Source organism: Simochromis diagramma, unplaced genomic scaffold (genome assembly GCF_900408965.1).
Source record: "Simochromis diagramma unplaced genomic scaffold, fSimDia1.1 OVJJ01000603.1, whole genome shotgun sequence".
Taxonomy (NCBI): Eukaryota; Metazoa; Chordata; class Actinopteri; order Cichliformes; family Cichlidae; genus Simochromis; species Simochromis diagramma.
In genome coordinates, this window is record NW_024387414.1 from 2,972,552 (window position 1) to 2,993,482 (window position 20,931).

At 42.2% G+C, this 20,931-nt stretch overlaps 1 protein-coding gene across 1 annotated transcript; it reads right to left on the bottom strand.

The window, feature by feature from the left end:
• Positions 1-1,492: 1,492 nt before the first annotated feature.
• On the bottom strand, positions 1,493-20,375 carry hsd11b2 (hydroxysteroid (11-beta) dehydrogenase 2). Its single transcript, XM_040011145.1, has 5 exons — positions 19,846-20,375; positions 10,836-11,048; positions 7,711-7,896; positions 6,469-6,606; positions 1,493-4,024 (listed from the first exon to the last, which is right to left on the bottom strand). Exons 1-5 carry the CDS (start codon positions 20,123-20,125, stop codon positions 3,621-3,623), a joined length of 1,221 nt encoding a protein of 406 aa, XP_039867079.1. The 5' UTR covers positions 20,126-20,375; the 3' UTR covers positions 1,493-3,620.
• Between the last annotated feature and the right edge of the window lie 556 nt (positions 20,376-20,931).

A 20,931-nucleotide genomic window follows, 5' to 3' on the forward strand; every position in this document is an offset into this window, starting at 1 on the left:
GAATGTATCAGACTGTTGATTTGAACACTCCTACATTTTTTTGCTATCTCTCTGATAGCTTTATTTAGGTTTGTCAGCCTAATGATGGCCTCCTACACGTGCATCACTGATATGAAGTTCAACTTGAAATAAACTCTAGATATTTATCTCCTTAATTTGTCATGAAATAATGAGTGAACAGACCTCACCTGGCCATGAACTTGAGTTGAAGCTAAAAGTCTGCACTTCAGTCAGGTCTACTGTGGTAGTGTACAGAGTGAAAACCACAACAAGTCACTCTAAGTTGCACTTTTTATATACAGCGGTCCCTCGTTTATCGCGGGTGTTACGCTCTAAAAATAACCCGCGATAGGTGAAGTAGGGAACTTTATTCTTTACAATTATTATAGATGTTTTAAGGCTGTAAAACCCCTCTCTACACACTTTATACACTTTTCTTAGACAGGCATCGACATGTTTAAACACTCTCAAAGATCAAACCTTCATAGAAAAACCCTGTTTTCAGGTCCAGAACATGGGAATAGATCAGCTGCAAGAGAATTCAACATTAATGAATCAATGGGGCGACCGTGGCTCAGGGGGTTGGGAAGCGTATCTGTACCCGGAAGGTCGCCGGTTCGATCCCCGAGCTCTCTGTCCTGGTTGTTGTGTCCTTGGGCAAGACACTTCACCCTACCGCCTACTGGTGTTGGCCAGAGGGGCCGATGGCGCGATATGGCAGCCTCGCCTCTGTCAATCTGCCCCAGGGCAGCTGTGGCTACAACTGTAGCTGCCTCCACCAGTGTGTGAATGCGAGAGTGAATGAATAGTGGCATTGTAAAGCGCCTTGGGTGCCTTGAAAAGCGCTATATAAATCCAATCCATTATTATTAATGGTATGGAAGTAGAGGAAGCAAGAAGAATGACTTAAGTTTGAATTATCTGACAGTTTTGTTTCGCTTAATGTGCCTTATAATCCTTTGACGTCGACACCGTTGTGTTTGTTGTCTTCTGCTAGCAAAGATTTATGTAAATTTGACAAGCTGAACACATTCTGTACTGTACAGGAGACACGGCACGAGATTGATTGAAAATGGTCTACAGCCAATCAGGACGCAGAACACAATGCGCTGTAAAAAAACAACAACCCCCAAACCAAACCAAAAAAACATACAAAATTGCACCGTCGTGATATAGGGAGGGACCACTGTGTACTGTTCTAGAGGGGATATCTTCATATTTCTACACAAATTCACAAATCGCCGCAAAGGTAGAAGTCTGAAAAGCCAACTTTATTTCTATTACAGAATCAACCAAGTGAACGTTTTACATCATGTTTTTTTTTTTAGTTTTCTTAAATTTTTTTTATAAAAAGAAACAAAGTCACAATTTGAATGGTGATAAAAGAAAAGATGCCATAAATAGTTTGATTCGAAATGGGCTGAGAAACAAAACAAACACACAAATAGACAGAACAAAAAACACAAAATAAAAAAGCATGGGGATGTTTTTGGAGGTGAGTCTGATGAGAGACAGGCTGTTTCCAACCACAGAAACACAACACCCTGAACATGTGCACAAAAGTTTGTTTTTTAGCTATGTAGTGTCTGCATCACTCATAGCAACACCCCAGCATATAATACCATATCTGCTCTGTACATGTGTTGTATAAAGTTTTGAGGTTTGAATTGTTGCATTTACAACAGCAGAAAAAAACTGCTACATGATTTATTGATCCATGTTTATACATTTAATCAAAGAGAAGATGACGACACAGGGTGAAGAAACAAAGATCCTGAAGATGAAGTCAGCGTTTAGTGAGAGAAACCAGCAGGCTGTCCTGCGAGAAAACAGCATGTTCCTTTCTAGTTTCCATGAGAATAACAGAAACATGTCTGTGGCTCACTGTCAAGAACCAAAATGTAGCTGGATCATCTGGATTTCAGAGGCCAAAAAGATCAAAATTAAGTTTAAGCTGAACTATCTACATTCATCACCAGAGTTAGTTGTGCTTTCATTTCAAAGGCGAAATGCAAACAGGAAGTCTGATAACCATGTTTGGCGTTGATGAGCAAATGGCGTTGGCGTTGATGGCGTTCTCAAGCCAAAATCAGATAATAAAGTCACTGTGTTTTGGTTTTGCATATAAAATAAAACCAAAATACGTCAAACTGAAAGCGTGATTTTGTTTTGAAATTATTTTGCCTCAATTTGCTTCCTGCAGAAAATACCCGGACCCCAGAGATCACAAGTGTAAGTAAAGTCTTTAAATACCTGAAGAAGAATATGTTTCTCTCTGATGCAGGTGGATGGACGCAGCACTGCAGCAGCTCATTTCACTGTTTGTTCCCTTTTTACTCCTTTTTTCTTTTGTTTTTTCACAGAAGGCCAAAGATTTTAGCAAAAATTAGACAAAAGTTTCATTCAGTATTTCTACACACTGTTATTTAATGCAAAAATCCCAAATGATTCCTGACTGTGCCATGACTAACGATTCATGTATGTAATGAATTTACTGTGACGCAGTTCTTTGTGCCTCACTAAAAAGTGTTTATGACTTAGAGACGATGGAACATCAGGAACCATAAATGAGGGCCTGCAAATAATCAAATCTGCTTCTAATAAGGGCCTCTGACTTGTTGTCAGTTGACTCTGTTGAGCAAAGACACAGTATTCAGCAGGTGTGTTCTCATTCTACCATTTTCTGTACTGAATATAAACGTGGAGCTGGCCGGACGAGATTTGAGTTACAGATCTGAGGTTTCCCTTAGATTTTTAACTTTGACTTTGTAACTTGCTGCTTTAAGATGCTCACAGGTGCCTTGACTCAGCTGTGATGTTGCTCTGGCCCGGACACAAATGTCAGATTTGGCTCTTTTTTTTTTTGTGCGTTAATTTTGGCTGAACATCAGGTTCAGGTAGCAGCATCAGTCGAATCAGTGTGGGGCCAGACCTGACATCCGGAGATGGACCAGACCAGTGTTTGATTTGTTAAACTCCAGAGCGATAGTCAGTAAAAGCTCCTTTAGACAGCAAGAAAACTGTTGTTGCTGGGGTTTTTGAGAATTTTTAATAATCTGCAGTCTTTGAATCAGGCATATAATTTGATTCAACACGGGACGAGTCGTGCTGAGTCAGTAGATTTTATGTCATCTAGCTTAGTCTCAATCTAAGAATCACACTGACTGTTGATGGGTTGATAGAAAATTAACTTTTTATTATGATTATGAAGCTAAATAATTTAATATGATGTAGGTGATAAAAATTGATATCTTTCTGCAAACGATATTTTTGTATGGCTGTGCTGGTGTTGGTTTAATGAGCTGCTGTAGTGTTTGCTTCCACCTGCAAAGCTGCTTTCTATGTGATAAAGGCACATGACATCAGTGTGATCCTTCCGGTGTTTATACAGTACAGCTGACAGAAGTGAAGGTGTCCCGTGATCGGCCTGTGGTTGCATCTGCCAAACCCCACCCCCTGACCTCCCCATGCAGGCCAGACATTACAGAGACAAACAGAAACCATTTTGGTGCATCTCAATGTTCCCTTCAACATTTTAAAAAACATAAAACGACAGCTCTACGAGTGTGTTACAGAAGTGGTCCTCTATCTGCAGGATAATACCATCTGTGTTGACTGTCTCACATCTGCTGTAGCTTCTCCTCATTGTTGTTGTTATGAAGGCTGAGGTTCAGATCAAAGGCTGACTGCTTCCTCAGAGCGCGCGGGATCACATTCTTCTTCAAAAACCTTTTCTTCAGAAAGTTGTTGCTCATGCTGTAAGGAAAGTAGGTGTGGAGGAAGTACATGAGGCTCAAGCCAGAGCCTGCAAAGTAACGCGGCTGAGGCTGCGGAGCCAGCAGCGCCTGCACGATGGTGTCAACAACAGGCTGGAGGTTGGTGGTGGTGTGTTTGGCAAAGGTCTGGAACAGATCCTTGGTCTCGGTCACGTACTCCTCACCGTAGTCCTCAAGCAGCGCCGGGGACAGATTCTGCAGCAGATGCTTGTGCTGTTTCTCCCAGTAGGCGGAGTTACTGGACTGAGCTGCAGACAGAAGAGGGCAGTGTTACCATAGCAACATCAATGACACCAAACCCCAATATTGCTTGCTTTTTAACTTCGACATTTAAAGTGAAAATCCATTTTAGGCCTTCGGTGTGTAGCTTTTTAGGTTTAGAATCAGCATCTCTGCTTCACATGCAGGTTTAATTTCAACAAAAGGGACGGCTGTAGCTGCCTGCACAGAATCAGCAGCTTTTGACACTCCTCTGCCTCAGTGTGAGCCTTGACTCAGCTGCGGACTGGCTGTTTAACTGTTGAACATGGTGTCAGCAGGTCTTGGAAAGTTCAAGTTGAAGAGTGGGATAAGAAGCTTAAATGCAAACCTGTTTCTTCAGGATTAAAGAGTAAACAGATGGAAAGTGAGCCAGCTCGGTGTTTACATCCCTGTCATCACCACAGCCGGCGTGACAGGAACTCCTCTCTGTGGTTCTTTTGCTGTCCTACGTTTTCCTGTTTGAAGCTGCTGTTTGCTTTTATTGTTTTTGTGAGGACCCAGGAGGACTAGAATAGTTTTGGTCACACTGCAGTGGTAAACATTACACCCTGTTTTTATTACAGCTGAGTGCAAGTGGACTTTTAAAAGCTTTTCTTTTACCTTCAGACCAATAAGAAACACATTTCACTCTAATGTGTGATAATAAAGTGTACAAAAGTAATTTAGAGTTTAGGGTTAAAGCTGATCCCATCACTGCCTGGCAAACACTGGTAAGCTATTAACGAGGGGTTTTCCTGGAGGAGACTAACTTTCTTTTACTGCAGTCTTCACTGGTTTGTAAAGGCCCTTGAGACAGCTAATCACACTGTTTTTCAAATCATATAAATAATGAAAAAATAATCAGCGTTTGTGTGGTTTAGATCAATATTAACAGTCCTACTAGCAGCATTTAAGTATTTAATTTTTATTTTCCAAAATGCACTTTCTATGCTGATGATTATGCACAAGTTGCAACTTGCTTTTTGCTACTGCCAAACAATTTATTTAAGATTTGTCAATTTCTTATAGAAGCATAGGAAGAACATGAGATATTTCATGCTTTTTAAATGTTTATGAAAAAAATGATAAATAGCTTTGACATAACATTGAATTAGATCCCTTTACAAAGTCATTAAGACTGCTAAAGATTAGAAAGCGTAATTTAATTGCATGGAGCAATGCGTCTATTGGTTGATGCTCAGGTGTTTATTTTCTCCCAGTTTCTGCAATTATGCATCTCAGGTTACAACAGACTCTGAGTCAGAAGAGAGTAATGCACTGATAGTATAACATACTCTATTGCACAGTCAGAACTTTTAATACTTCAGGGACTTTTTATTGTCAGTACTTTAATGCGTTACTGCTAATTTTCCTAAAGTAAATTATGCAAGTACTTACTCCATCACTGGCCCGTGATTGTGAGTTAGATATTGTCTCTACATTTCAACATAATCAGGTTGTTGAGTTGTTATTTTGATCTGTCTCCTGAGCACAGCAACTGCAGGACAAAGTGAATTACTGAGGCATGCTCCCTCCCTCCCTCTAATCATATCCATCCATCCCCGAAGAGTTTCGAAATCCCAAGTCAGCACTGAGTGTGTGCGTGTGTGAAAACAGATGGTCCATCACACATGTGTTTCTCATCACGAGCGTACTTTCCTCAGCAGGAGGGCTGTCATTGTGTTTGACATGAGGCCAAACCACAGTGTACAACTCCTGCAGGATGAGGAGTGCAGTTTATTCCCGATGGATCCGAATTAATAAAAATCTTAAGCTTATTTCTACATCTCATCTCAGCGCTTAGCGAGCCCTTCGTCACAACTTGTCATCTTCTCTGGAAGGTTTTCCAGCCAAACAAATGTTTTCATATTCCACTCATCACTTTTACTTTTCGAACCAGAATGTGGAACAGTTTTTAAAAACTTTTACTTTAGTTTTTTACAGATTTCTTGGTCTGTCAATATTACAGAAAATTATTTGATAAGAATATGAAGTGATGTGAATAGTACGAGTTGGTTTTGAAAACAGTGAATAAATCTAATTCTCTGGTTGGTACCATTAAACGAAGCTATTAAAAATACTACAGTTTAACTTAAAAAAGTGTCAAATAAAGTTTCTTTTAGTTTCCCGTGTCTAGTTTTATAATGCAGTAACAACAGATTTATTTCGTTTGATTAAAGCTTCTAACTGGAAAATGAAAATATTGGATGACCGTTGATTGAGCCTTGTGGAACTCCTACATCTTATCACATTTCATATAAAAATAACAATTTGTTTCCGTTGACTATTGTGCCTTAGTAGGTCCGAATACCAGCATGACATAAATCATTCATGCAGGTTTTCAATTGACTGAATGCAGCCAATGACCCAGCTACTCTGTTTGACCTCAAATCTCTGCTCATTCCTCTGTAAACTGTGGTGAGTTGAGGTGTCCAGGGTTTGGTACTGGTACCTGTCCTGTATGAGGATGGCAGGATGGTGGACACTTGGACTCCCCAGGGCTCCAGCTCGTGTCTCAGAGTCTCAGTGATGAGGTTCAGAGCTGCTTTAGATGCTCCGTATGCTGCCAGGCAGGGAAATGGCTGGTCACCTAGAAGCACGGGTAAAACGTCAGCACGACCTCTTTCATGTAGTAAGATAAAGGCTAGATACTCTACAAAAGAATTGGTCATTTTCTTCTTTGTTTGTTCTGCTGCTGTGCAGCTGCTTTCACCCACAGAACCAGACCAAATGAGCCCTAAAGTGCTTTCTTTCCTTCCTGTTTTTTAAATCTTCACTTGAACTAACTTACGCAGATTAATTTGTCAGAGTATTCATCCACTGGTGCGCAACGCCTGCACTTACTCAGGTACTAAGTTCAGAAAACCCTCCAGCCTTTCTCACAACAGTGTTCATAAGACATAATAAACAAACCATCAAAGTAACTTGTGATTCAAGTTACAGATCTACCAGATGAAAAAATGAAAAAGGTGGGTCTTGCTTCTGAGTTGTGGTCAAAGAACCACATCAGTTCACTTTGCTGGATCCAACTGGACTAAAAATTTGACATAAAAAACTAAACTAAGAAAATGTAACTAGTGGAATTTTTATTAAACTGAATCAACAAAATGCAAAAAGCTGATCAGGGAAGAAATTCTTAAATAAATTTGTACATTATGGTCAAAATTAACTATAACATTTCTTCCCTATGCACAGTAGCCAAATTAGCTTTGTTATAACAGCATATATTAGTCTCATTAAGTCCACTCTTGGATACTCCTGGTTATTCATTTCTGTGTTAGATGTAACAATGTGAGTCTAAGAAAGAGGACGATATTTATCTTCTGCAGATGTGTTTAGTGTTTTTAGGGCCCAGAGCATGAACTGTTCCCTTTCCACCTCACCACATACAGAGAAAATGTTAAACTCTGTCTTACAGTCTAACCAACAGCAGATGTCAGTGGAAGCTGCTGAGCTCATTAACTGCACCTGGGGATGAACCTTTCTGATTGATTTGGTTGCACTGTGGTGTTTTGGCATGATGACAGAGTCGAGTTGGACAAACGGCCGGCAGCAGCGCTGTTTGTTTGCTTTGGCTGTTTGAAGGCAACAGTTTAAGTGTGGCTCACTCACTTTGGAGCACTCACGTAAGATTTATCACAGCATCTTTGTATGTGTGTGTGTGTGTGTGTGTGTGAACGTCTCAGACACACACCGGCGGGACTGGAGATGGTCACAATGCGTCCCTTGGTCTGTCGCAGCAGCGGCAAGAAGGCCTTGGTGATGCTCAGCGTGCCGAAGAAATTGACCTCCATGCACCCACGGTAGTTGGACATCAGCGACAGCTCGACTTCTCCGAAGTTCACGCACACGCCGGCGTTATTCACCAAAGCCCACAGACCTGCAAAGACAAACCAACGCACGGCAGAGGTTAGGAAATGTGGTGCGTTGACACAGACACATGAAAGCACTAATGGTAAAACAGATGGCTTGTGTGCCAGAGGACGACAAAAAGGCGAATTTAATAGTTCCTGACATGACAGGATACATTTAATTAATTACAGCGTTTCAGATTTGATTGTGAAAAATCTTTTTTAGTAGATGCTGACCTTTGGTATTCAAATGAATAAAGAGTTTGACTTTAGTATTATTTCTTGCTACTTAAGTGAAACTTAAGGTAATTGCACTCCAAGTATTTGATGCTATTTTGTATTTTACACACATATTTGCGCACAAATACTGTGAAATATTGTGAACCATTCTAATTGTTTTAGTTTTAATTATCGAGCTGACTGACAGAACTTTAAAATTTAAATCTATCTTCTGTACCTTACTTTTGAAGAATTTGGGTATATTTGAATAAATAAGTCGTTACTTTTCTAACGATGGATTATGTTTCCTCTGTGGTGAGAGTCTGAGTACTTTTGATTGATCGCTTGGATTCACAGCGAACATGTGGAGGCCTGGTGTGTTTTCTCAGAACTTTTATGTAACATTTGTTCCGCAGACCCTCAGACTGCCAACACATTCAGCTGTAGTACACCAACAACTCTCTCTCTCTCGCTCTGCTGGTGTAAATAAGCCTCACTCGTCCTCATCTGAAGCGGCTGTCCCAGAATCACAGTGTTTGTTTCGGGGGCCGCTGTGGGAACTTTGTTTAGGTCTGAGCTGATGAATGATAAGCAGGCAAACAACAGGCCAAACTTTGACTCTGGGTCAGCGGTAAAAAGGTCAAACATAAAGTTTCCAAACAAGAATGCAGCAGTTCATGTTCTGTGAACTGGAACTGGAGGCGACCATCTGATAAAACTAAAATTGTAAAACCGAAGCTGCTTGAAATAAGCTGCAGTAAAGAATTTTATTGTGAAAGGCAACCTTAATGTGTCTTTGTGGTTATTAATGAACACTTATTACCATTTTAAGAGTCCTTATGTAAGGCAGACATCCCCACAGAGCCCTCTCTTGGAGTGATCTTTGGGTTCCCTCCCTGGTCAAGGACTATCTTGCTCAATCACTAGTTTTGTCTGATAGCCAGATCTATGAAGAGGCACTCCAGCTTTCTTTTCTTTGGCTTCTGGGAACACTTGAGGCTTTAAATAGAGTGTTTTATCCTCACCATAATCTCTGCTTATCAATGTTTTATTGCATAATCAGGTGTGTAGCCTTCTAAACTTTGTCCAATGAGCTTCAGGACATCTTAATGGCAATTCAAGCAAACAGAATGCAGCAGATGGGCGTTTGGTGCCAGAACAAAGAATTCGTTTCTAAATGAGACATTTAATAGATTTGCAGGATTTTCTAAAAGTATGTTTTTATTTTCTCATAGCTGGGAAATTTTATGGAAAAACTACAACTCGAATGATCTTCAATTAAAATAAAGCAAGAGAGGATTCTTTCTGAATCTTTTTCTGAATCCGCTCTTAGAAAACTCCAAGCAAACCACACAACAGTTTCATGATTTATGTCTCGCAGGGAGGCGAATCCTTACAATGTGACTGTGGCCAAATCCATGTCCCAACAACACGAGTAAAAAAGTGCACACTCATGCAAGGACATAAACCACACGCGCAGTTCCAGCGTGTGTTTAAGTGACCTTTCCTTCCAGATATTTTATTACATCCACACACGCACACACACTGTGTGTATCCTTAAATGACTGGGACATGAAGCCAGCGGTCTAAGATGTCTAATTACAAAGCCAGTGGGTGCTGCAGGGCTGAGCCAATCACAGACTGAATCAACACTCTGATATCTGTGTGTGAAATATGAGACACCTGCACTACACCTCTCGAACAGTCCTCCACTCGCAAAGCGGTCCGAGCCATTTGCAGTGGTTTTGCTGCCTGAGCGCCTCCTCTGCCACTGTGATTTCCTAGAAGGCTGTTGGACAAACTCCACCACACATTCCTGCGCATCGCTGCACGCTCTGAACCAGCACGCTGTGCAGAATCAGCCGACCATTTAAAGGAACAGTCCAGCATTTACCGGTGCTCATAAATCTCTCTCCCTTCGAACCTTGATCTTGTGAAGTTCACCAGAAGCTCAGCAGGTGATTAAACTTTATCACACCGGCATGCCACCTCGTGTCAAGTCACAGGTTAACTGACAGGCCACCTCGCTGCGGTAAACCCCACATACACCTGTTCCCTGCAAATTGCTGTTGTTTTTCTGAACTCCTTCCTGTTCCAGTTTTGTTTAACCCTTAACTGCCCGGTGACTTCATTCATAATCACTCAGCTCCCTGCAGTCAAGATGTCACTAATTTAGTGTTGCTAATGTTGATGGAGCCGCTTTGAAGTTTAGTTCTTTGTATTTTTTTAATACCCAAGACTTTTGATGATAACAGGTCAACAGGTGAAGATGTACTTGGAGCTGCTGCCGATTTCGTCAGAGCATTTCAAACGAAATCCAGAAAGATATTCAGAGATTATTTTTTATGCTGTATCGACATCTGGACTGCAGAGATTTGTTCTTTTCATGGGGTTCAAAAGTTTTATTTCAGCTTTTAAGTTCAATAAATAATCTGTCCTTTTTCAAACATACTTTGAACCATATAAAATATATTAAAAGTAAAACTTGGCATCATTCCTGTTTTCTTTGGATCTACTTCTAAAACAGAGTACAGTTTGGAGAAGACTACACGAGCCATTTCAGATGTCAAACTCGTGCTGAGATTTAAATGTTACATCTCAAACCGCAGTCATAAGAACACGCGATCATCCTAATTTGTGACCCTGAAACACTTGATAAATGTGGCGGTAGCTCCATTAAATCCATTAAGCCTAATCCTAGCTGGTTTGTCTGGTATGAACAGACTCAGAAAAAGCAGTTCGTCTTTACCTTTGAGCCCCAGTTTGGCTTTGGTGTCCAGCAAGGCCTGTTGCACTTGTTGTGGCTGGGTGATGTCCACCTGGAGGAGGGTGAGGCGGTGTGAGCAGGTCCTCTGCAGCTCCTTGGCTCCGTCTCCATTCAGATCCAACACTGTGGCGAACACTTCAAAGCCCAGGGAGTCCAGATGTTTAGCCGTTGCATTCCCAAAGCCAGAGTCGCAGCCTGCAGGGACAGAGCGAGCATTTTTTTCAAGTTCATGTCTCTTTACTGTTAACGTCAAGCTGCAGAGCCAACGAAAAAGAAAACGAGATGCACTTGTCTTTGCCTCTGAAGAAAAAAAGAAAGCAAACACTGGTTTTGGTTTATGTGACTTTGACTCCAAAAAGTTGCTTTATATAAATCATATATACCTATGTTATAAATACATGATACTTTCAGCAAAATATCACACAGTGTTCTAGCACAATATCTAATCTGGGACTCTAGTCACGCAGCTCATGGCCCCCGAACCAGAACCTTCATCCAGCAACTGTTCACTGTTCTTGTTGGAAACACAAAACATTACAAAACAGGCAGAATGACCACTCAGACGCTTACAGAGAAACACGTGTGAGACACCGCCGCCAGGTTAGGGATAAGTTTTCATATCTTGTGTCTGACAGTCTGTTCCTGACTCCAGGCTCCACCTGTACTACCTGCAGCATTATGACGGTTTCCTGGTTCTGCTCAGATCCTGGTTCAGGTCCTGAAAAGTCCCTAAACCTGCACAAAAGAGCTTTTGTTGGCTCAGCCACAGGCAAGAGTCTGGGTGTGAACCTGGTTTCTGGTGTCACAGCATTGCACCCTGCACTTCCTCCATCCAGTCCTTCAGGTGTAGCTCACAAATGCAGAGTTTTCATTTCGAACAGAATCTGACAAAAGATCGACTCAAACACAAAGTTCTTTGTTAATGCGTGAACCTTTTTCTTTACCTTCACTAATGCTTGTTTTGTTTTTTGTTTGTTTCTGAAAATAATATGGACATGTTTTACAGCACAACTGGAAAGTTTTAATCATTACACAATAATCTTACTGTTATCTGGGCTAAGATTAGGCATTAACACATGCATGGTGTGAAAGGAGTTTTCAGCCTTGGCAGAGGCATGCGGTCTCAGACGCTCTTGGAACTGTTTCACTGCATTTTTAAACTAAATAATTAGTCAATAATAATTAACAGGTTCCTGAATTCCTTCATTCCCTGATCAGTGGAGCGAGCTGTTATTTTTCCTCAAACTTTATGAGGAACCAACCACAGAGCCGTTGTGTTCACACACCCACATATGTTCCTCCAGCAGGGCTGCAGTGTCCCTCAGAAACAGCCACCGTGGGGATCTGTCACGTACCCCGCAGCTCGCCCAGTTTCCCAGAAGTCCTGGTCCTACAACCTGATCCACAGCGGTACTCGCTGTTCTGTTTGTTCTTTTGTGCAGCGGGTGTCTGAAAGAGCTCTGCTGGCGAGAGTGTCGAGGCGTTGGCAAGTTGTTTCTATCCGTGTCCTTGGAGGATTTCCAGAGTCACGTCCTGAGAAAAAAGCCGCTGAGTGAGAGTGAAATAAATACCTCAGCTCTGCTCCACGCTGCAGAAACACCTGATTCATAGCTGCAAACGCTTTCTGCTGAGTTCCACTTGCTGTTCAACTGCCAGGATATTTTGAGCTGTGCTTTGTTATTGTGAGCAGCTTGATATCTGATAACAGAGGGGAATGTGGGGAGGGGGAGCCGGTTTCATGCTGTGATGTCTTTTAGCTCTTAGACTCAAACAAAATTAACATAAGGCCAGGAGACCAGCTCTTGAGTCTTGAGTCAAAGGGCCACCACACACAGCCGAGGGTCTCAAAAGGAACTATACTGTGTGCAGATTTAAAGTAACTGATTGTTTTCTTCATCTTTGTTGTTTTTTGGTGAAATTCTGAATTCATCCAATTTGTTTGCCCCCTAAAGAGCATTTTCATCTCAAAGAGCAGAGAAGAAAAGCACGCCTGTTAATGCGCTGATCTATCCTCGGCATACCGAGTGTGTGACTGCAGACGCGGAAGCCTGACTAATGAAAAATTCACCACGTCATCACAGTGCTGAAAAAGCTGAGCCCAGCTTAACACTTTCTGTGTTAGCCACGTCAAAGAACAAACAAGTTTGTCTGACCCTGATCCCCTTCCCCTTACATAACACAATTAATTTGATATGTCCGCTCAAATGGGTAGTCGTATGATCCTATTCATCTTCAGGTTCCCCGGGAGCTGCAGATTCTTGGTTGATGGCTAAAGGACAGCGACAGGAGAAACCACACTTACAGAAACAGTAAGTCCTGTTGTTTGTTGCACCATGCTGTGGTGGAAAACGTATTTGAGATGGTTTGTTTGGTTTGCTTTGTCATGATTCGTACGTCAAGGTAGTGACACCGTTTGAGATATGATCAGGGCAAAAACGAATACGTAGGAATAAAAAATGTTTGTGTTTGTGGTCAGAGGTTTTGAGGTGAATATGTGACTGCGGTATTGCAGAAAACAGGCTCCAGGTCTAAAGGGGAGCAGCGCTGCAATTTATGGCTGAGGCTCTGAGAGGCTCCTGAGGTTAAGAAAACAATGTGTGCAGAGACAGAGAAGAACAAATATGAATAAGGTCGAAAAGACACTTTGTAGAGACCTAAATAACTGCATTCATCAGCTCCATCCGCACATGCAGAAACTGCCACCGACAGGAGAGCTAACTCACATAAAACCACTAAAATTTTAATTTGTTGATATTAAACTTGCACAGTGTGTGGCAAATGTTCTTCCCAAGAAAAAGACAAAAATACCACGAATCAGTCATGAGGTCTGAGGTCTAAGTGATCATCAGTGAAGACCCCAACACCAGCTCGCAATCCTAAACTTAACCCTGTGGTTTGGAGAGAAGTAATAATATGTCTTTGTAAAAAGAAACAAAACCCCCCCAAAAACCCTCCAACTGTTTTCCCCTTTTAATCAAGGGGAAAAGGGAAAGAAAAACGTTTTTCTTTGATTACCAAGGCAATTTTTCCTGTACTGGGGAATCTCCTTTGGTTAATATAACACCCTGCAGACAGAAAACGTTATAGGATACAAAGACTGCCATCAATCAGACGAGGTTAAAAAATGACCCCAAAAAGTTACAGATGTGGGATGAAAAAGTCAGGATTGTGATGTTACAGCGCTGTTAGTGAAAAAGGGTGACAGCCCACGTTTGTGCTGAACTACGAAATGTGAGCCATCGCTTAGTGTTTAGAGCTTCATGAAAAAGTTTAAAGAGGTGTGAAAGAAATGTGTCTGAGGATTTCTATTTCTCCCTTTTGCTAGACTTGGAAGGTCATGGGGGTCTATAAATCAGCTGTGAGACACACCTGGAAGTGATCAGAACTGTCGTAGTATCACATTCACACCTAATATCTGTGTTCAGAGAACTTCATCGTTAAGACAGGGAATAACCCAGGAATGTAACCACGAGAGTTCAAGAAACTCACAGGAGCTTCTAGGACGAGTAAACGAGAAGTATGATTGATGTCTCTGCAGAGGTTGTAGAGATGTTTAAGGGTATTTTATGAAGTTCTATGGACCATTTGGGAGAATGCAGTGGTTTCCAATCTTCTTTTAGACTTTTTGGACTAAAAGGTCTAAAGCATACTTCTGTTATGATTCACAGAGAGGTTTTAAGGATCCAAGATGAAATTCTAGGGTTGCATGTTTACAAATGAAAATATTCCATGTCATCTTATCAAGATTCAGCTTGAGAAATTTAATTTGTCTGGAAACTGCACTACAGTTTAAATCTATGATTTAGCTTGCTGGGTTTGAAGACATTTTGGTTGGATCACAGGTTTCTGCTGACCAAGCTGACAATGAGACTCCACGTTTCACTTACTGTTCCTGTTGATGTGGAATCAGTGAACACGGTTTTTTCACTCCTCGCCTTCTGTGGTGTTTTTATGAACAAAATGCTTCCGGTGCAAACATTGAGCAATGTTTTCTAATATCCTGCTATTATTTGCCTGACTGCGTGAAAGAAAAGTTTTCTGTGCGTGAACTCGACGTGAGGACATGATGAAGGTTGCCATTGCTTCATCAATGCAATTGTCCAACTGTAAGCAGAGGTCAAGACTGCAAAGCTTGCAGAATCAAACCTCTGAATAACAAAACCTCGGTTTCTAGACTGTTAATAAGCAGAGGCATATTACACAAGACTTCATCCCGGATGCAGCTGCAAACGGTTTTTAAAACTTTTAAAACTCTTGACTACGACATGAGGTGAACTCTAAGGCACTCATTTAGTCTGCGTTTATGAAAAGGTGAACTCTGATGAACTTTCTGTTGAACCGAGTGACTGAGATGAGGGAGGAGAAACGAGGGGTGGAAGCATAAGAAAGTGCACGAGTCAAATGGGAAAGGAAAGTGAAAAAAATTCCAAAAAAGGGAAACAGCACTATGAAACAAGGAAGTAAAATGTAGAAATGGAAAACAATGAAGGAAAATGGAGCACAATTGAGTAAATACAGAGAATGAGAGAGAAAAACATGAATAAAATGATGAAAGAAGACAGGCATACAAAAGAGCAAAGATCGAAAGAGCAGAAGAAAGAAAATCTGATTACACACAGTTAAGGGATTATAGATGTAATGTAGGTTTTGCTACAGAAATATTTTGATTGTTAGTTACTGAACGCAGCTGTTTCAAAGTGGAGAAAGTGGTTTGATGAAATGTGTAGTTTAGACATTCATGCTTCTAATACAAATGTGTCTAACAGAACCAAGTTTGTTTTTAGCTGTGTTTGTCTGTCAACAGGATCAAATTTCATCAGACTTGGAGAGACGAAGCCCGAGCAATGAAAGAAACCATTACATTTTGGTGGGCTTCTGGCAAGATGGTGCTTTGGACTTGGTACAGGACTGGGATTTGTCTAGGCCAGGGGTGGGCAACTCCAGGCCTCGAGGGCCAGTATCCCTGCAGGTTTTATACGTGCCCTTGAACCAACACAGCTGATTTAAATGGCTAAATTAGCTCCTCAACATGTCCTGAAGTTCTCTAGAGGCCTGGTAACGAACTAATCATGTGATTCAGGTGTGTTGACCCAAGGTGAGATCTAAAACCTGCCGGGCACCGGCCCTCGACGCCTGGAATTGCCCATCCCTGGTCCAGGCCATCTCCTGCAGGAGACTACTGCAGGCGTTTTAGAAAACCTTAGATTCTCATCAACTTACCATCTTAAGGTGTCCGTCATCAGCAGTTCTGACCATGTCTCCCTTCCCTCCCTCTGAAAGAGTCTAAAGGCTCTGAGAGGTTTCCTTAACATGTTGGCAGGACATCAACCTGCAGCGCTGCCCAGTCACCGAGCCCTGTGACTTCAGCCCTCATCCTTTGAAGAATGTGGCTCTGTTTAGAACAAATCAACTTGCTTTCTAAGAGGTTTACTGCAGCCTTTTGTTCCACCCTCTGCTCTTATTTCCAGAATGACCAAACGTTGACCCTAACAGTTTTCGGCAGAGCCAATTAAGAACGATCTGTTGGTTGAGATCTGGGATCTGGACCAGCTTTAAATCTCCTCTTAGATATTTCCCCTTCTACTGGGTTGAAGCCAATGTTCAAAGGGCCACGAGAGTGAGAGCTCTCAGGCTGTAATCAGATCTCAAATAAAGCTCCGCACCGTATCTACGTGAAGTACTTGATAGTAGGATAACGTGGTTGGTGTGCAAAGATGCGAGGCTGTATCTTGTAAAGGCCATGTGTGCTGTGGTGATCTTCATGCACGCTCGTGTGTGTCTTAGGGATTTATGTCTTGCCATGTCAACAGACCATCTCCTGAAGCCCTACAGCTCCGGTGTCAGACCGCTTAGTCTGCAGGATATGTTTGTTCTGGTTTGGGATTACTTTGAATCTGTGCCATAGCGAATGTGTACAATCAGACGAGTACAGACGTGAGAATCTGACTTTTTAGCTGTTAGAGGAACATGTAATATTTTATTCATTGATCTATTAAATCCACATCATCCTTTCACCCTAAATGTCGTCTCATTTGAGTTTGTTCATGCAGACTTCTGCTCCTCCAGTATCCTACCATCATTTGTGCCTGTAGGGTAAGTAATACTGGAGACAAACGTTGTGCCAGTTCATCCAGACATTTCACTCTTAACGAGAGAAGTGGACTGACTGACACCGAGACCAGTTTATGGCTAACATCTGTTTTTCTAAAGGTCTGCTGCTTGGTGGATGCTGTGTAATGTGTTATACTCACTGGTGCCGGTGCAGTTTAATGCGTGAACGTGAACGGCTTTATTTGCTTAACCTAGATTTTTTTCCTCCCGTTCAAAGGAGCACTCCTTCCTGTGTGGGAGGTGAGTGGCAGAGATCTGGACCACACCTTTTTTCAAAGTGTAAAGGTGTTTGCAAACAAACTGACATCCCCACAAAGCAAGAAAATATAACAGGAAATACGGGCCAATCCTGTGCAGCTGAATGACATTTCACTTTGTTTGGGATGATAATAATTAACATAACTCCACATAACGTAATTGCTCCAGTATTTGGGTTTTTGATCGTGCGCAGCTTACAGGAAATATCCATCCATCCATTCGCTTCCGCTTGTCCTTTTCAGGGTCGCGGGGGGCGCTGGAGCCTATCCCAGCTGTCATAGGGCGAGAGGCGGGGTACACCCTGGACAGGTCGCCAGTCTGTCGCAGGGCCAACACACAGGGACAGACAACCATTCGCACTGACATTCACACCTAGTGGCAATTTGAATTATCCAATTAACCTATCCCCACAAGTTGCATGTCTTTGGACGGTGGGAGGAAGCCGGAGTACCCGGAGGGAACCCACGCAAACACATGCAAAGTCCACACAGAAAGACCCCGGCCTGATGGTGGAATTGAACTCAGGACCTTCTTGTTACGCGGCAACAGTGCTAACCACCGTGCTGCCTTACAGGAAATATGTGCGTTGGTAATAGTCTGTTTTTTATATGTCAAAAAATCTCAGAAACTGTGTGTCATGGGAAATTATCATCACAGTAGCTGTTTGTAAAAAGTGACCGTAGCCACTGTGAAGTCTGGTTTTGAAGCTTAAGTGTTTGCAGCCAAAAGTGACTGCCAGAAGCTGGAGTGTCAGGTTATTATGTAAGCCAGTGGATAACTGCATTAAAATTCTCCATAGGCTCCAACACAGTCAGTCAAATATTAAGAAAGCTCAGCAGGCACTTAGAAGAGACATCGCCGGAACAACACCTTTAACTTTATGCCTTGATAGAATCTAATCAAGTGAGCTATAAAAAATAAACACACCCTATAATTATTTAGAAAGAAATTAGATGGATGGCAGTGAATGTCACTGACTGCTATCGAGACTTACCATTGTCACTGTTATGAAATTGCAAATGTGACCTCTTGTTTTTTATCCACACGCACTTTTTATCTGCTCGGATGTGATTGGTCGATAGAACTTGGGCTCCAAATTAAGAAACTTCGCGCCTATTTTCTGAGCTTAACTTCTCCAAATGTGAAGCTAGGAGAACTAAACAAGTAATAAATTAAGAAAACAACAGGTAATGACTAATGAATAACAATGAACACCCTCTCCGTAGATCAAGGCAGATTTCATTATATTTTTTAATGTGATCTGTGTTTGACATTTACAGGGAAGCAACGGGTAATTTAACACAACGGCGTCTTTCTGTCTCCACAGTAACGGCTGTTTCCTACCTTTCAGGGTTACCTGAGGAGCAGTTTGGGAAAGTTTCCACTATATGTGTGCTTCTACGGAGATTACAGGAGAGTACAGTTACACAAAAGCAAAGCGTGGTGTGATTAAAGTGACGCATTAATCTGTAGATCTGATTATCTCGTTAACTACGACACAAAGAGGCCTGGGCCAGCTGGATGTCAGGCAACAAAAGTGTGATTAAGGCTGCATGGAGACGGAGGTCAGCCCACACACACACACACACACACACACACACACACACACACACACACACACACACACACACACACACACACACACACACACACACACACAAACCCATGAATATAAGTCTTCTATTAGACTCACTCCACAGTGCTCAGATAACAAACACACCGCTGACGTTTCCCTCATACGCTGACTTTTATTGTGAAGGGAAATCCCATTTGACCACCACACTCCCCCACCCCCTCCCTGCAGGCGCCCATTGTGCATAAAGTTTATTCCCTGTCACACACACAAACAGAGAGCCAACACACACTGTTTTCCTTTGGGATCAGATCACCTCCTTGATCCGAGCGGTGATTCGAATGGTTTTTAAAGAGGGCTCAGTACACCGGGACCTCACCACGTCTGTGATCATTCACAGTCACACTAAAGATTACAAAACTTCTCCTTTTCACCTCTGAAAGCCTGCTCGCCTCTACCCTCAGAGACTCTGTTGAAAACAGTATAATATTAAGTTTTAAGGCTGCATTTAATATTTTTCTGCTCTGCTTTTGCATGCTTGCATAAAATTCTAACTGCAAATTACAGGATCAGGGATCTTTATAAGATTTGGGATTCCTGCCAGCTTGAGGTTTATTTTAGACAGAGAACACCGATGTACTGTAATTTCAGGACAGATTTTTCTCGGGGTAAAATAAGCATATCTTAAATTACATGCTCCTGCTGATAGATACGTTGATAAACTCAAAACAAGTTTGAGCAAAATCTGATGATGCACTTTTCAGAAATTTACAAAGTTTGCCTGCTTTCAAGCAAAGATTGTTGGTTTTCATGCTTTTGGAGCAACCAGTTCCCCATCTTCCCGACACCCAGGATCCTAAATCTGACAGAAACCCTTATCATCGAGGAGAAATTAGGAGGATTTCACCTAAAGTGCACAACTGACAACAACTAAAAAGACTGCATACACACGCTGTTGTGAAAATAAGACCCAACCCAGAATAAATACACAAGTGTCTGATTTCTAGTGTCGATAAAACACCCGAATGAGTGGGCAGTGCCTCCTCTTACCTGTGATGATTACGGCTTTGCCGTGGGCAGGCAGCATGGCTCGTGGCTGGCTGGTCTTGGTTGCATAGTAGATGCAGAAGGTGATGCCAAATAGCACCGGGAGCAGCATGGCCGGTAGGCAGAACGCCCACAGCCTCTCCACCAGCACGGTGGCCCCCAGCCAGGCCACCACGGTGGAGGTGGTGTTCAGGTGGGACGCCAAGATCTTCTTCATGGCTCCGCCGATGAACACAGTCACAATGGCCAGGTAAATCCAGAAGGGGAGAGTGTAGTCTTCCATCACTGAAGGAGAGTATGAGTGGCTTTTTCACCTGTTCTACCTGTCTGCCTAATTCTTACCTGTCTGTCCTTCTTTCCTGCAGCTGCAAGTTTGAAGTTTAAAGAAACAAGAGCGTGCTGTCCCCTCTGTCAGATAGTAACTCAGTCTGAGTGTGTGTCTATTTGTTGCTCTCCCTCTCTGCTGTACACACTCCCTCTCACACTCTGTGTTCTGACGAGCAGCCGGTACAGAGCTCTTCGGCTGCTTCTCTCACTCACTGTATATATAGAGATCTGCAGGGGAAGGAGGAGGGACTAAAGGCTGTAGCCCTGCATCTAATCTGCAGCCCACACACGCGCGTGCACACACACACACACACACACACACTGAGAGAGCAAGTTTGGCTCAAGAACAATCATGAGTGTGAATTACCTGATCATTTATCAAAGTTTTTATGCAATAAAAAAATAAAAATAAAAACATAAGCACAAACCTGACACACACACACACGGCGCGGGAAACGTCATGTCTTATATGACTTCTCTGTTTCTACTGATAACGTTTTTATGAGTTTCACAGGTCAGAATGTGACCTTGACTTGTGCAGCAGCTGATCTGAAAGCAGGAAAGCTGCCAGAAGTGGAGATACAAGGTTTTCACTCAGCGGACAGACTGAGTCCTTTGTTCGACTGACAGCTCGCATTAAAATCTCATTCACTGTTTAAAAAAAAGACAAACAAATAAAATCCCAATTCCAGAGCTCTGAGCGCCCGGTGTTCAGGAAAAACCAGTAAGCAGACCTTATGTTGGGCTCAGTGGTTTAAGAAT